This window comes from Eulemur rufifrons, chromosome 2 (genome assembly GCF_041146395.1).
Source record: "Eulemur rufifrons isolate Redbay chromosome 2, OSU_ERuf_1, whole genome shotgun sequence".
Lineage (NCBI taxonomy): Eukaryota > Metazoa > Chordata > Mammalia > Primates > Lemuridae > Eulemur > Eulemur rufifrons.
The window spans coordinates 41,596,967-41,612,868 of NC_090984.1; the positions used below are offsets into that span (position 1 = coordinate 41,596,967).

The 15,902-nt window shown below is 37.5% G+C and overlaps 1 protein-coding gene across 1 annotated transcript in view; it reads right to left on the reverse strand.

Moving 5' to 3' along the window:
* Positions 1 to 15,902, reverse strand: part of TMOD3 (tropomodulin 3) — a 70,243-nt gene that overhangs the window by 17,041 nt on the left and 37,300 nt on the right. Inside the window, exons 3-5 of the mRNA XM_069459770.1 lie at positions 15,213 to 15,369; positions 1,624 to 1,746; positions 258 to 347 (exon numbers count right to left, since the gene is read on the reverse strand). Of these exons, the coding sequence (XP_069315871.1) occupies positions 258 to 347; positions 1,624 to 1,746; positions 15,213 to 15,369 (370 nt within the window). The remainder of the gene's footprint in view (positions 1 to 257; positions 348 to 1,623; positions 1,747 to 15,212; positions 15,370 to 15,902) is intronic.

The window sequence follows — 15,902 nt, forward strand, 5'->3', positions numbered from 1 at the left end:
TGACTAGCTTGATACTGTTTACCATTAGTATTATTTAGTGAAGTGAGAGTAATTCCTATTACATTTGCTGACATGTTAAGCCATAATATTTAATATTCTATTTTCAATGGGTTTCTCTCTTAATACCATCAAACTGAAATTTTGGTTTCAAGTACATCTATATAACATTTAGTATGTAAATACTGAAGCTGATACCTGGAGAAAACAACATATATTTCATAAAAGACTGAAATTCACAAATCATTTTAAGTACTCACTTGAAAAATGTTCTTGGTCAACACCATTACTACTTCCCATTATATCACAGAACTGTGTATTTGTTATCAAATTGTGCATCCCAAGAATAGCTATAAAAATAGGAAAAAATAGTTTTTACTTCTGTTTTAAACATAAAGAGTTAATTTTACAATTAAAAATTTCTATCAACAATTTTAACATTCTCTGGACATTTTCCTACTAAATTACAGATTTTGTAGCCAGAATAAAAAGAGATAAAGGTGATTAAAAATCACCTATAATCTCATTCTCATTAATACCTTTGTTATTTCCCCCCACATTTCTGAATTTAGACACATAGCTGGAGCCAGCCTATCCCTAAACATCTGTGCTTAGTTCCATCTGGTGGCTAAGAGAGAAAATTGCAATGATCTATTTTTGCTGTTCATCTCACAAGGTTTCTAGGAACATAAGATGATAAAGGGCAGATTTTTCAACTTAACCTTAGTATTCTTACATTTTTTAATCTCATTAATTTATATTCGTATTCTAGCTAAGAGTAGGATACTAAAAGTATTGTTAAATTCTTTTATGTAAGAATAAAGTAGCTTCCCTCAAGAATGTCAGCCTAGGCAACAGTGAGACCCCATTTACACAAAACAATAAAAAATTAGTTGGGCATGACGACACGTGCCTGTAGTCCCAGCTGCTTGGGAGGCTGAGGTAGGAGCCCAGGAGTTTGAGGTTGCAGTGAGCTATGACGATGCCATGGTACCCTAGCTCAGGCAACAAAGTGAGATCTTGTCTCAAAAAAAAAAAAAAAAAAAAAAAAAAAAGAATGACACTTAGGAGGGAAAATAAATTTGGTTTTAGTTTTTGATGCCCTTTTGTACAAATAAGGCAGAAGCTAGAGAATGATGAAAAAACAGAGGTATGGAATGTTCCAATACACACTTCAGACAAGTTTGGAAAGTGGCGAGTACAGCTCAGGACTGACTGTTCCATTTCCATCTGCTTTCTAGTTACTCATCTCTGGGTCTTCTAATAAAATGGGGCAGCAGTTGACCCTGAAGACTCTTTTCCAGTGCTTAGGGGGAAGAGCTTCGAGCTGAACACCAGCTAATGAAAGATACTTATTTAGAAAGATTTTCAAATATGGCAACATGGGAAAAGATGTCACATAAATTCTATTAATATAAAAATTTCACCATTGAGAGTATTTAAACAAATGAAATCCTAAATGTCAGATTTAGTGTGTAAAATACAAAGCCAACTATGTGGTTACTGATTCCACAGCAGTTTGCTAGGCAAAGCAAGTGTTTGTATTGTATAATGTATATAGGTGTGTGCTGGTACTCCCCTCCCCACTCCACACTCATTCACAAATTAATCTGTTTTAGGAGATACCTGCAAGGTCACACAATTCTGTATCAGAAGCACTTGTCAAAGCTTCTTCTAATTCTGGATCAAGAGATACTTTGTCTTCTGTAAAAGTCTGTACAGGTTTCTGTTTGGGGATAAATATTTTCCCTGTAAAATAAAGCACTTTGTTAATTCCACTACTACTGCTATTAACTCATTACCATTGTAGCCTTCTAATAAACATTATTAAAAGTATGTTCAATTGAAATGGAAGGAAAAATGAAGATTAATATCTACAGTAATTTTGTTTCATCTTCCATATGGATTTATAAATTTCCAAGGTAATACTTTGGCTGCGTAAGTTGGAAAGAAAAGAAATTTTTCATCCGTAGAAATAAAAATAGGCTCTTTTCGGAGTAACTATGAGTTTCTTTACAAATACTGAATCAATCAATAAATGAAAGAATAAACAAAAAACCTATAAAACTTTAAAGAGATTAAAAACAACACAATCCAATTTCTTATTCTTGAGCAATAAACTGCTACAGTCACTTAGGGGATGGCAGAGACAATTATGATTCCAGAAATTCAAGTTCCAATTGCAAAAGAAATTTCTGTATGTTCTGAGTGGTATTCTGTAACTTTTGATCATTATTCCTCTAAGCCTCAACGGATGCTAACAACTAGGTTATCTGTTAAGAAAGTAGTTAGTCTAGAAACCTACAGTCTTTATTTACGTGAAAATCATATTTACGACCATATGTTCAATGCAAGATTAAAAACATGAAGGGAATGGAAAATGACAATGATGTGCCTGCTGCACCAGCTGACCAAACAAGATGTACTCACACAAATGGAAACTGGGTTACCAATGTTGCTTCTGGGTTCTCTCCCAAGACAGGTGAAAATCATAACTCAAGTTACCTGACAAGGCCTATGCATGAATTTAAAGAACTGCCACTTTCTTTTCTATCAAGAAACTATCAGGGACATATGTGAGACTATGTGGCCTTAAGAGTCTATGAAGTACTCTATCAAAAGAAACGTTTGCAGGCTTATAATTAGTTCAGTGACTGCTGTGTACTTCTTATTCAAGGTAAATATAAATCAGTGTAACCCTAAGGAATCCTTCCACAATACACACTGCTCTCACAATTTTGATCAAGGCTGGTCAGGTATTTTCTGTTAAGCCAATCTAAAGGTTTAAATTCCCCCCCCCCTTTTTTTTTTTTTGACATTCCAGAGAAGGAACGGGTCAACCCCCATGAGTGGAGAAGACCAGATCTTAATTTCTGATATTATATTTTTATTTTTAGTATTTCCATTTGGTTCTTTTTTTAAAAAATTATTTCCATGTCTCTGATAAAATCCTCCATCTCTTGACACATGCTGTGTACCTTTTCCATCAGACTCTTTGGCATTTTTATCACAGTTATCTTAAAGTCCCTGACTGATAATACCAATCTGGGTCACCTCTGGGTCATCTTCTTTTTTAAGAGATGAGGTGCTGCTATGTTGCCCAGGCAGGCCTCGAACTCCTGGGCTTAAGCAATCCTCCTGCCTTAGCCTCCCAAGTAGCTGGGACTACAGGCTCTGGGTCTTCTACTGACTGTTTACATTCTTGACTATATGGGTCACATATTTTTGCTTACACGTGTCTTAGGATCTTTGACTGTGTGCTGAGCATTTTATATAAAAGTATAGCAGAGACTAAAGGAAGTTATATTCCCAGAAAGGAGCACGATTCTTAGGTCGGAGCTGAAACAATATGCTCTACAGTTGAGCTGGATCTGGGCCTTGCAGCAACTTTAGTTTGATTGAATTCCTCATTGGCTTAAAACATTTTGAGAACAGGATCAGGAGTTTCCCTTAAGCAAGCCCTAGGATCAAAACCTTGGTGAGATTCTGGAGATCTGCTGAGCTGCCTACTTTTCTAAACTGTGAAATTTCTTCCTGATGTATAGCCCTGGCTGCCAGCTTTCTGGGTAACTGGGAGCTCTCTCTGCTCTCCAGCCCCACTCCCTGCTTTCTGTGCCTTGGGGGATCTTTCAGCCCCACTCTTGGCTTGTCTGCTCTCCACTCTGTGAAAGTGGGATGGCCTAGAAGGGATTCTCCCAGCTCTGCTGCCCTTCCCTCCATCTCCCCCAGGTAAAAGGCCACGCCTTGGGGATTTTCTCTGAGCTCTGCTTCTTTGCCTCTGCTCTTGGAGTACTACCCCTGGCACGAAATGAAGACCCACAGAAAAGAGCCGGGGGATACCATTAATATGTTCTCACTCTGTCTCTAGGGCTGTACTGTTCAATAAGGCAGCCATTAGCCACATGTGACTATTTAATTTAATTAAAATGAAAAAAATCAGTTACTTGGTCACACTAGCCACATTTCAAATGATCAAAAGACACACTGGCTAGTAGCTGCCATACTGGTTAGCACAGATATTGAACATTCATTCCATCATTGCAGAAAGTTCTAGTGGACAGCACTGGTCTAGGGCTTCTCTGGATTCTAATCTACCATGCCAGCTCATGCACAGTCATTAAAAGTTTGTTAAAAGTTAGGCTGATTTCTCCTTAACTCCCCTCTATGGTGGTTTCCTCCCTCTCCCTACATTTCTGTCAGGGATGAGAGCAGAAGTGGATCACTTCTTTTATGAAGGGATTACCACTTTCTGGAATCATTTAGGTTTGTGTCATCAAGCTCTCTAATAGGTTTAACAAGAAACTATGATTATGTAGTTCAGTCTGCTTGTTTTGGTTATTACGGTGAGAGTAACAGTCTCTTGCAACTTCCTACATCTGAATCAGAAGTCTTTCTAGTTGGGTTTTTTTTTTTTTTTTTAGACAGAGTCTCGCTCTGTTGCCCGGGCTAGAGTGCCGTGGCGTTAGCCTAGCTCACAGCAACCTCAAACTCCTGGGCTCAAGCAATCCTTCTGCCTCAGCCTCCCGAGTAGCTGGGACTACAGGCATGCGCCACCATGCCTGGCTAATTTTTTCTATATATTTTTAGTTGTCCAGATAATTTCTTTCTATTTTTAGTAGAGACGGGCTCTTGCTCTTGCTCAGGCTGGTCTTGAACTCCTGACCTCGAGCGATTCTCCCACCTTGGCCTCCCAGAGTGCTAGGATTACAGGCATGAGTCATCACGCCCGGCCTTATTTTCTTATTTAATAAAAAGTGGCACTCAGTCAATCCACAATGTATTTGTATTAGTAAGGATGTTTTTAACTGTATATAAGAGAATATCCAATTAAAATTGGTTTAAACTGGTGCTTCTCAAACTTTAATGTGCATCTTAATCACCCTGGGATCTTATTAAAAGTGCAAATGCTGATGTAGTAAGTCAGAAGTGGGGTCTGAGATTCTGCATTCCTAAACAACCTTCCGGGTGATGCCGATCCACAGACAACTCTTAAAGCAACAAGGGTTCAAACAATAAGAATTTTTGTTGTCTCACTTAATATGCCCACAGGAAGATGGTTCTAAGGTTGGTTCAGCAGCTCAGTGTTGACATCAAGGATCTAGCCTCTTTCATTTTTCTCTGGCCATTCTCAGCATGGAGGCTTTTGTTCTTAGGCCTTCATAGTCTCAAGATGACCTTTGAAGCACCAAGTGTCATGTCCCCATACAATACGGTCAGGACAGAAGAAAGAGTACTTTCTCAACTGCCAACTTTTATAAGGAAACCTGCCCTGCAGACTTCTCCTCTGGTCTTACTGACCAGCACTGGGCCACATGTCCATGCCCCAGCTGGAAGGGCGGCTAGGAAATCAAGCATCTGTGAATGGTTGCTGACTAGGCAACTACGTGTTTGTCCCAAATCAAAACCAAATGAAGTACTTCCATGTTTTCTTAATTCCCTGAACATTTCACTATAGCTATACCTACACATTTTGCACATGTGTCTGCCTTCTGTGAGCTTTTCAAGGATGTGACCCTATGTTCTGTTCATCCCTGCATCCTTGCCTAGTACACAGTAGGCAATCCAATTTGTTGAATAAATAATTTGGTGACCACCTCCAGTCCAATGGCCTCATTTAATAAAGCATAATTTAAATACATGGGTTCAAAGTTACACAGTAGAGCTAACACAGGTCCTCAAACTCTTAATTAAGCCAGTGCTTCGGTGTTTCTTCCAACAAACTGGTAGCTTATAAAATTTTTTTAGCAGTAGACTTTTTCCCCCAAACAAATGTCTGCCTATATAGTAAATCGCATAACTGATCTTAATTAGGACATTGTGGAGTTCTGGTGACTATATACTCTTCTATTATTGGTTCACAGATAAAGGCAAGTCCAAATCATTATGTCCTGATAGTTCCATAGTACTTTTTTCATGGTGGCTGATGTCACAATAAAGTGGCATGTAGTTTGGGGCACATGTCCTTAATTGCCATGTCAGGATAATTACATTCTCCTGAGCTCAATTTCACCTGCATTTTCAATGTCTACAGCAGTTCTAAACTTTAGGTGCACATTGGCTTTACTGTGACAGCTTTAAAAAATTCTAATGTCCAAATCCCACCCCAAAGATTCTGAGTTTAATTGATCTGGTGTGCTGCATGGGGCATCTGAATTTTAAAAAGCTCTCTAGGGATTCCAACGCATGGCAGCCAAGGTTGAGCACAACTGGATTATGGTATTTACTGACTAAACAAAACTACACATGCTACTTACCACAAAAAAATAGGTATGTGAGGTAATGCATATGTCAAATGTGATTGAGTCATTTCACAATGCGTACACACATCAAAACATGTTGCACACCAAAAGATACACATTTTTACTTGACAATTAAAAAAAACTACACAAGCTATTGAGCTATCAAATGGCTGCCCATGTCTTATTCAAGAGACCAATGGAATCTAAAGCATTATAAAAATCTAAGATGTTTATTTTTTGTTATCCTCATCCACATTCCTTAAGAGGCATTATTTATATCTAATTTCCTTCCATACATAAACTTTTGCTAATGCTTACAACTACAAAATGAATCTCATCAGAAAAAACAAGATAAAACAAAACTCCCAAGGACTGATACAAATTTTTCCGTCATATAGAATTGTGCTTTATTTTATAGAGCTCTGATATAGTTTGGTATCTCTTCTGGCACTCCTCTTTATGATAATTTCTCTGTATGTAGAGATTTTTGCTATTGAGGTATTTAACCTATACAATTGTTTTTAACTATTCAAAAAGTAATTACTTCATATTTTCTTCACGATTACCTTAACACTAATACACTATAAGCAATTATCTTTTAATGTGTATAAACAAAACCTAGTTATAGAAAACTGAAAGTAATTTATTTTGTAAGAAAGGATAAACTAGAAAGGACCTAAGTTTAGTGTTATGAATACAAAATCTAAGGGACTCCCCCCAAATTGATTTATAGTTTTAAACAATCCTTTTCAAAATCCCAGTTGGATTTTTTGCAGGAAGTGACAAGCTGATCCTAAAATTCATACAGAAATCCAAGGGATCCAGAATAGCCAATCTTGAAGAAGAACAAAGTTATGATATGGGAATTATATTATAATGATATCATCTTTGGTAATAAAGATGTTTACAAAAACCACTAAGGAGCTGATATATTCAATATGGGGTGTTTTGTCTTCTTGAGTAAATTTATATTTGGCCCCCTGAAACTTAACAGGGAAAAAAAAGATAATTTTCTGAGACAAAATGAGCCAGGTACAGTGTGTTTGTGCTTCTTAGTCAAAATCAGCTGTTTTCTGAGAAATACATAATTAGCAAACTGCAGAAACAATTTCATATAACAGAAAACGCCTTTCTAAACATGTGTATTGGCCATGTGCAGTGGCTCATGCCTGTAACCCTAGCACTCTGGGAGGCCGAGGCGTGAGGATCGCTTGAGGTCAGAAGTTCAAGACCAGCCTGAGCAAGAGCAAGGTCCCGTCTCTACTAAAAATAGAAAAAATTAGCTGGGCGTGGTGGCATGCACCTATAGTTCTAGCTACTTGGGAGGCTGAGGCAGGAAGATTGCTTGAGCCCAGGAGTTTGAGGTTGCTGTGAGCTAGGCTGATGCCATGGCACTCTAGCCTGGGCAACAGAGCGAGACTCTGTCTCCAAAAGAAAAACAAACAAAAAACATGTGTATTAATTTGAATTAGTGTTATATCAATTTCAATTTTAAGATCTTAATGACTATGAGATACCAATAAATTTAATAGATCTCCTTTATTATGGTTAATTTGGTTTGTGCTCTCAGTGTCTCACAGGATGAGTGAAATGGGCTTTTATTAGATGCAGAGGTATTACACAGGGTGGTGTGTATTTGTTTTGCAGAGAGTAGGAACATGCAAAAAGCAAATTTGATACTGCTTTTATCCAAAACCATCTAATAAACAAACTCTACTTTATTATGATGATCTTTTCCTTTTTTTCTCTTTTTCGGTTTTTTATTTCACATATTACGGAGGTACAAATGTTTAGGTTACATATATTGCCTTTGCCCCACCCGAGTCCGAGCTTCAAGCGTGTCCAGCCCCCTATTACGATCATCTTGATTGTCATGTGTTTTTTTCAAGTCATGGATTTCCTTATAGAAATTTCAATCTCTGATACAAAATGATTTAACATATATGAAAGAACTGGTATATAGTGAACGTAATAGACACACCTTAATTCCTTATTCCCATTGCCTCTAGAATTTCTAGTGAGAGAGAGAAAGAGAGTTTTACAAAATAAACTAGCAACCCAGGAGGACTGAAAACCATATAGTCCCAAGCCATCTGTATCAGTGGTTCCTACCCGGGGAATGAGGACTAGCTAGGCATAGATATTTCTGAAAAAGCTCTAGAAGTGATTCTGACTCTTACCCAGTCAGGTTGCTAACCACTAACCTGCATAATGATAGCCCTGAAAAGATGAGAATGAGTTATCCTGGATAGGTCTAATTTTATTTTTCCTCTCCTTGAAATATGGTAAAAAAACTTTGATTTATAACTTTTAATATTTGTGATTTCTGAAATAACAATGTCTGAGAAAACAGCTACTCATTTTTATCCTCCAGCAGACAGCATTCTATCTAAATGACTTCAATTTCCTTATTTAACATAGCAAAATCCCAAACTAGAATTTTTTTTCTTTTTTTTTTGAGACAGAGTCTCGCTCTGTCACCCTGGGTAGAGTGCAGTGGCATCAGCATAGGTCTCAGCAACCTCAAACCCCTAGGCTCAGCTCCTCCTGCCTCAGCCTCCTGAGTAGCTGGGAGTACAGGCATGTGCCACCACACCCAGCTGGCTACTCTTTCTATTTTTAGTAGAGATGGGGTCCTGCTCTAGCTCGGGCTGGTCTCAAAACTCCTGAGCTCAAGCAATCCTCCCACTTCAGCCACCAAGAGTGCTTGGATTACAGGCATGAGCCACTGCACCCAGCCAAACAAACTGGAATTTTTAAAATTGAAGTTATACCTTTACATTGCAGCCAAATATAAACAATGATTAGATCAGAAAAAATCTCAGACAAGTATGAAACAACACATCCCCCACCCCTAAATTAAACAAACAAAAACAGGGCCAGGACTCTTGATTGCTAAGAATGTTAAAATAGTTCAGTAATGTTTCTGTAACTACAAAATGGCAGCTGAGGAAACAGAAGAAACTGAGATAAGAATTCATATTATAGTAATTTAAATGTATGGCATTTATCCAAAGCATGTTTGTGCCAAGGGAAAAAAAAAAAAGGAATATCCTGTGCCAAGATCCTAGTCATTGTCACAAAATCAGTCAGAGATACTGTGAACCACCTTAACGATTTTATTGTCAGGACCTTTCTTTATCAGTCCTCATCTCTTTTGCTCTGATATCAAGTTACAGCTACAATAAATGTTAAGAATTACCTTAGTCATAGCTCCCATCCTTGCTGAATATATAGAAAATGTAATAACAAGAAACAGAGATGGCTCTTAGTTATTTCACTCCTACAGAGTTGAAAGGCCCTAGGCTAATTTTACTGTTTGTTTATTTATAAAATGCCCTATTCCAGAAAAGATTTAAGGCAACCATGCCACTACACTCTCCAAGGGGCACTGGTGTACACTGCTTGACAGGCAGCACACAAACCTCCAACCAACCAAACTGAAGAATACGGGAGAAGATCCTGGAAAGACATTTTTGTTTTGATCCAGTGACACACATGATACCTGCTCAATGCTGCAGTATGGTCATCAATAAATGCTTACTTATTAAACAAATGTTCAGTGACCTTGTGTATACTAGATAATGAACTAGAAAGATATCATGAGGAAAACAAAATAAGAGATTCTTTACTTTGGGGAACTAATTCACTAGTTGGGGAAATAGATTATCTATTATATCCTATTCTGGAGACTTCTTCCAGCCAAGATGGAGTAACATTGACAGAATTTACCCACATGCCTGAACCAACCCCCAAATGGGCAAAATGTAAAACAGCAGTTTTCAAGACACTGATCATCAGGCAACAAAGGACAGTGATCCCTGGGAGATGGGGAAAAAAGGAGATGAGCCCTGCAATTACCTAGCTTACTGCCTGGCAAAAATTTCTAGGCTGCAGAGCAGGGAGCAGAAATTTGGGCAGGGCCTGGCAAACTCTCTGTGAGCTGAGGAGACAGAACAGAGGTCCAGAAAGACCACAGCAGCTAGTGTTTGCAGGACAAAGGGCTGGAGAGGAGAGAGCTGCACTGAGTATTCGGCAGAGCAGTGATCAGCACATGTTATGTGAGAAAACCACCTTGAGCCAAGGAAAAAAACCCCCTGAAAGATTAGAAGTAACCCATGCCCCTGTTCATGCAGGGCTGGGAATAGAACCTGTTCCCACCAGCCAGATCAGAAAACCTGAGAATTCACAGGGCTCACAGTTGGGTAGGAAACCCAGAAGGGTCTTGCCTCAGTAGTGGGGAAATAATTAGCCCTATACTGAACACTGCCCTAGTTCCACCTAACAAATCTTAAAGGCAAGACTCTAAAGAATCAAACTGTTTCCAAGTAACTTAATCGTGTCCCAGAATGAAATTCAAGAATAATTATAGGGATACCAATCCCTCCAGCACCCAAAAGTTAAAATGTCTGATATCCAATAAAAAATTACCAAATTACCAATGTGCAAAGAAGCAGGAAAATCTGATCTGTGAGGAAAAAAAAAAATCAATCTAGCAAAATTGACTTAGCAGTGACAGATGGTAAAATTAAAGGGTAAGGACATTAAAACAGTTATTACAATTTATATTCTACGTGTTCAAAAAGTTAAGTAGAGACACGGAAGGTATTAAAAGGAAAAATGGAACAAAGAAGAGTTACGACAAATAGAAAAGATATGCTCATACTAATTAAAAGCAAGATTGGATCTATTAATATTCAAAGTAGATTTTAGAGAAAAGAAATTACCAGAGATAGGGCTCATTTCATAGTAACAAAAGGGACAATTCATCAAAAGGACATAATAAAAAAAAAATTAATAACAAAGCCTCATAGTATAAGATTATGAAATAATTAAAAGCCATACTCTGTGTTACATACATCATGTACAGAAATATTGGAGAAAATTTTCTCAGGAATGAGAAAGAGCTAGATGAATACTATCACGAATCCCTGTGTTGGTTTGTGACTCTGTTACATATTTTGCAAAATTTCAAGGAGGAAGAGGTAACAAGCCAAACCTTTCCTAGGTGCGTGTGGTTACCCAGGGAAAGTTTCCTATAAAACAGAATCCTAACAAGAATGACGAACCATCCTTCTGGCTAACTCCTTACCTCAAAGGAGTGCAAGTCAATCATTCAAATGATAGCGTGACCAGTCTGAAAAGGAGATGCCAGCACCTACATGACTAATTTAAACAGCCCATTTTAAATATCAGCTTCAGTGCCTAGGAAAACCACTTTCAGAGGCATATACAAGTGACATTTAGCACATATAAAATATGACTACAAAAATAAGAGCCAGTTTTTATCTCGAACTTAGTGGAAACCAGTTGCCCACTGGTGGTTATGTAATCCTGCTGACTTAGGCAGGTTATAACCATGATCTTTTTGGCTTACTAAGGGATCAGGTCTGTCTTTCCTCCAAAGAAATCATGTACTCAGCAGGGTGAGGGAAGCCTCTTTTAGAGTAAGAGTGAGTAAGTCTTCTGGAAAGCTAAGGTAATTGTGAATAAGTAACTTGGAAAGTATATGGGAAGTCCTTAGTTTAAGACAATCTGGTGAAATTCACCTTTATAAAAGCAAGGTGGGGCATGTGGCATTCTTGGGAAAGAGTCCAAGGGCATTCCATTCTCAGGATGGGGAAGGGAAAAACAACGAAAAAAAAAAAAAGCACAGCTGGCTCTACCCCAAGGCCCAACAGGGAGTAAAGGAGCGGTCTGCAAGGAAGGGAGGAGCCCATACTGGGTGAGTCAGCAGCTCAAATGGAATTAGATGGCACACCCCTGTGTAGTATATAAGGTGCAGCCACGGTTCTGGTCCATCGTGAAGTAAGGGACACAGGAAAAAAAATCTTAATGTAAGTAAGAGTGAAGTGTGATAGCAATGGGAAGGAGGAGTCCCTAGCAAAGCAAAATGAAAAGCAGTAAAAAAAAAAAAATATATTAAAGACTGGGGCAAATTATTTCTCCAGGTGATGTGTTCACAGCAAGGCTCTATGCCTTATCTATCTTTGGAACAGAATATGTGTAAAAATATGTAAAAATATGATGGGAAATAATAATTAACACTGTGCATTTTCACCATTCTCAGGAACGGGAAAGAGCTGGATGAATACTATCACACATCCCTGTGTTGGTCTGTGACTCAGTTACATATTTTGCACAATTTCAAGGAGGAAGAGGTAACAAGCTGTACCTTTCCAACATCTTAACATTTTATCTCTAGGTAAAAGAAACATACATTTAAATCACGTTGTTTTACTTTACTTAAACTTTAGCTTCTCAACTTTCTGAACACAGTAGACTCATATGAAAGACATTTTCTTTAATCTTTGCCAAGATTATTTCATATCATGATACCATTCCTATAAAGCTTATTAGATTTAGATGAATTTAACACATGTATTAATAGACTGTGGGTTCTCCTGCAAATAATACACTTCAAAATGATCCTTAACACATCTCTTGTCAGATGTGCCCTTACTGGTTGCCTGATGCCTTTGTTGTTCAATTAATAAAACTACACTATAGAACATTTACTCTTACAGGACAAAATGTTCCCCTAAATACATCTAAGACATAAGGCCTTGAACTTCACTTAATTAGTATTAATTCCTTCTTCTCAGATGTTGACATATGTTTTCAATTCTGCAAAATGTACAATTATTAAATGTTTCACAAATCATGAAATGAAATTACTAATTTATCTATCTAAACTCTCAAGTTATGGGCTGATTTTGCATTCACTAATTGTGAATGCAACATTACTTGCTTTTTAATTCAACTATTTTCATTTATTTCTTACCCATCTAAAACCTAAAGAAATAAAATTTTAAAAAGATACAAAAGGAGACAAAAGCTATTCTACCATAGTTGAAAAAACAGCATTGTTTTCTTATTGTCACCCATATTCCTCACCTCTATCATTTTTCCCTTTGTCATATTTTCTTGTTTTCCACAATTCTTCTCTGCTTTCTTTCCTATTTCCTCTAATCCTCCAGGATCTTTTCCTAGGTAACTGGAGATTAGGAAACAAGAGCCTATTAGGAAGCTTCCTGGGTCCGCCTGGGATAAATGCAGCACTCTTTCACATCTCTTATTTTCTCTCCTTCTTGTCCTCAAATTCCTTAGTTTTTTCATTTTTCTTTTTTTCTTACTCTCTTTTTACTCACTCCATTTTGCAGATAAATCCATGTTTTTTTCTGACATCTCTTTTTCTCACAGCTCTGTTTCTACCTCCATTACTCTTTCTAATTATACCCCTAGAGTCCATCTGAAACACGCAGACTAGTAAAAGGTGACCAATCTATATTTTTTATTCTAAAACCATGTTGTCCTATTTAAGCAGGATTAAAGGTATGGCTGTACAAAGAGAATATAACCAGCAGTCTTTTCCATGACAAATACAAAAGAACAGATGCCTTTGCCTATCTTTGTGACTTTTCCACACTTAAACACTCTGCATTGGTTTTCTACCCTTTTTCTGGCCCCAAACACCTGAGGGATATGACATTCCCATCTCTAACAGTAGTGTGATGGTTAATTTTATGTGTCAACTTGGCTGGGCCAATGGTACCCAGGTATTTGGTCAAGCATTATTCTAGATGTTTTTGTGAAGGTATTTTTTGGATGAGATTAACACTTAAATCAGTGTTGAGTAAAGCAGATTACCCTCCATAATGTGGGTAGGCTTATTTAATCATTTGAAGGCCTTAATAGAACAAAGACTAATCTCTCCCCAAGTAAGAAGTAATGCTGTCAGCAGACTGCCTTCGGATGTGAACTGCAACTCTTCCTTGGGTCTCCACCCTGCTGGATTTTGGATTTAATAAAGCCTCCACAATCATGTGAGACAATTCCCTAAAATAAATCAATCTCTCTCTCCACCCGCTCCCTCCCAACATCTCATTGGTTTGGTTTCTCTGGAGAAGCCTAATTCAAGTAGCAAAGCTAGCAATCCTCAACTAGAGATGAAAGGGAGATGGAATCTAAAGAAAGAGCAGAGAGGCAAGGGGGTGATAGACAATTTTGAAAAAGCCTGATGTAGACCTTGTGGTTTACCTACTCAAAAGTCATTCACTAGCCTTCCTCAGCTATAGAGGCTGGAATGCTAAAATGAACTTTCCTGCTTCCCTTGCAGCTAAGGGGTAGCCGTGTGACATAGGCCTGACCAAAATTCTTGAGAAAGACTTCTTTCTCAAATAAAAAGCCAGAGTCTCACTAGGAGAAAGCACCATGCTCTAAGCCACTCTTCTTGCCTGGACTAATACAAATTCAGACGTAAAAACAGAGCCTGGAAGAGCTGATCTTCAGCTCTGCTACTGCTGCCGCCATTCCCCAGTATTCTACACATGATATCCCAAGTAAGAGTGCATGCTGCTGCAAAAGCTGAGAAACTTACCTACTTCATTTAAGTGCTATTATATACAGAACTTTTGAAAACACATCTGTACTTGGTCTCCACCAGAAGATATGGAAGATCAAACACTGCGATGGAAGGGACTTGGACTAGAAAATTTTCCTGAAAGTAATGATTATAAAGCATTGGCAATTATAACCATGAATTACTAAGGAAGGCTGTGGGATATCTTTTGAAAAGGGTCTTTGAAAATATAAATTATTTTATGGCATTCCACTTTAAAGACAGGAGTTAGAATAGTGCAGTGCTTTAACGTCATTTGCACTTTGTAACATATGAGTGGATTTAAAAGTTTCCTTCAGTATACTTTTAGATTTGTTATAGCAGAGAACTAACGAGTGTTAGGCAAAGTCATTGTGTGATAAAACCTTACTAACAAATCATTAAGAAGAAACATACTGGCCAAGTTGATGAAAAATGTAAATAAAATGTCTAAACTCTGTAATAAAATTTTAAGTCAACAGTATTTTATCTTTAAGGTTACCAGTGACATAATTCTAAAAATATGATTTTCTCCATATCTACCTATAAAAATAAAAATCAAGTGCTATCACATGACTTCAAAATTCCAGGTTTACCTTTTTTTTCTCCAGTGTAGGGCACATAGTCTTCCCTGTCCTTATGCTCCAATGCTTCCTTCTCCAGATATGAAAGGAGGTGCTCTCTATCAAAGGGCCCCGTGGCGGTCTTTGCCGTCTGGTTCTTTTGTCGGAACCCTGCAGGCAGAAGGGCATTCTGCCAAAGAAAATGAATCAGACATCATGAACACCAAGATACTAATGTCATATGCTTCCACAGATTACCTATATAAGAAAGAATTATAGACCAGAATGTGATATAGGCACTAAACATTTTATTGCAGGATTTTAGGGCAGCAATATAAATGTGTTCCAAGAAGTTTTTTTTAATTAGGTAGAATTCATTTATATTATTATTAAAATAGGCACATTTTCTAATAGAACATTTGAAGAAAATAGAACATCTTCTTCAGAAAGTATTCTACTAGCAGAAAACACCCTTTAGTTTTTAAGTGTCTTGGGATGGTAATAAAAAATAGTTTTCTTAATACTTAATAACTGCTCAGCATATATGTAGAGAATAATTCTATTACAAAAGAATGTTCAGTGACTATATACATGATATTCCTTCATAATGACTTCTATTTTGTTGTACAGACTTTCTTGTGATAAAAACATGGATATCATACAGAATATCAGATTCATGTTTACTTGTTTGTGTTTAAACACATGTGAAATGTTCCACTTTTG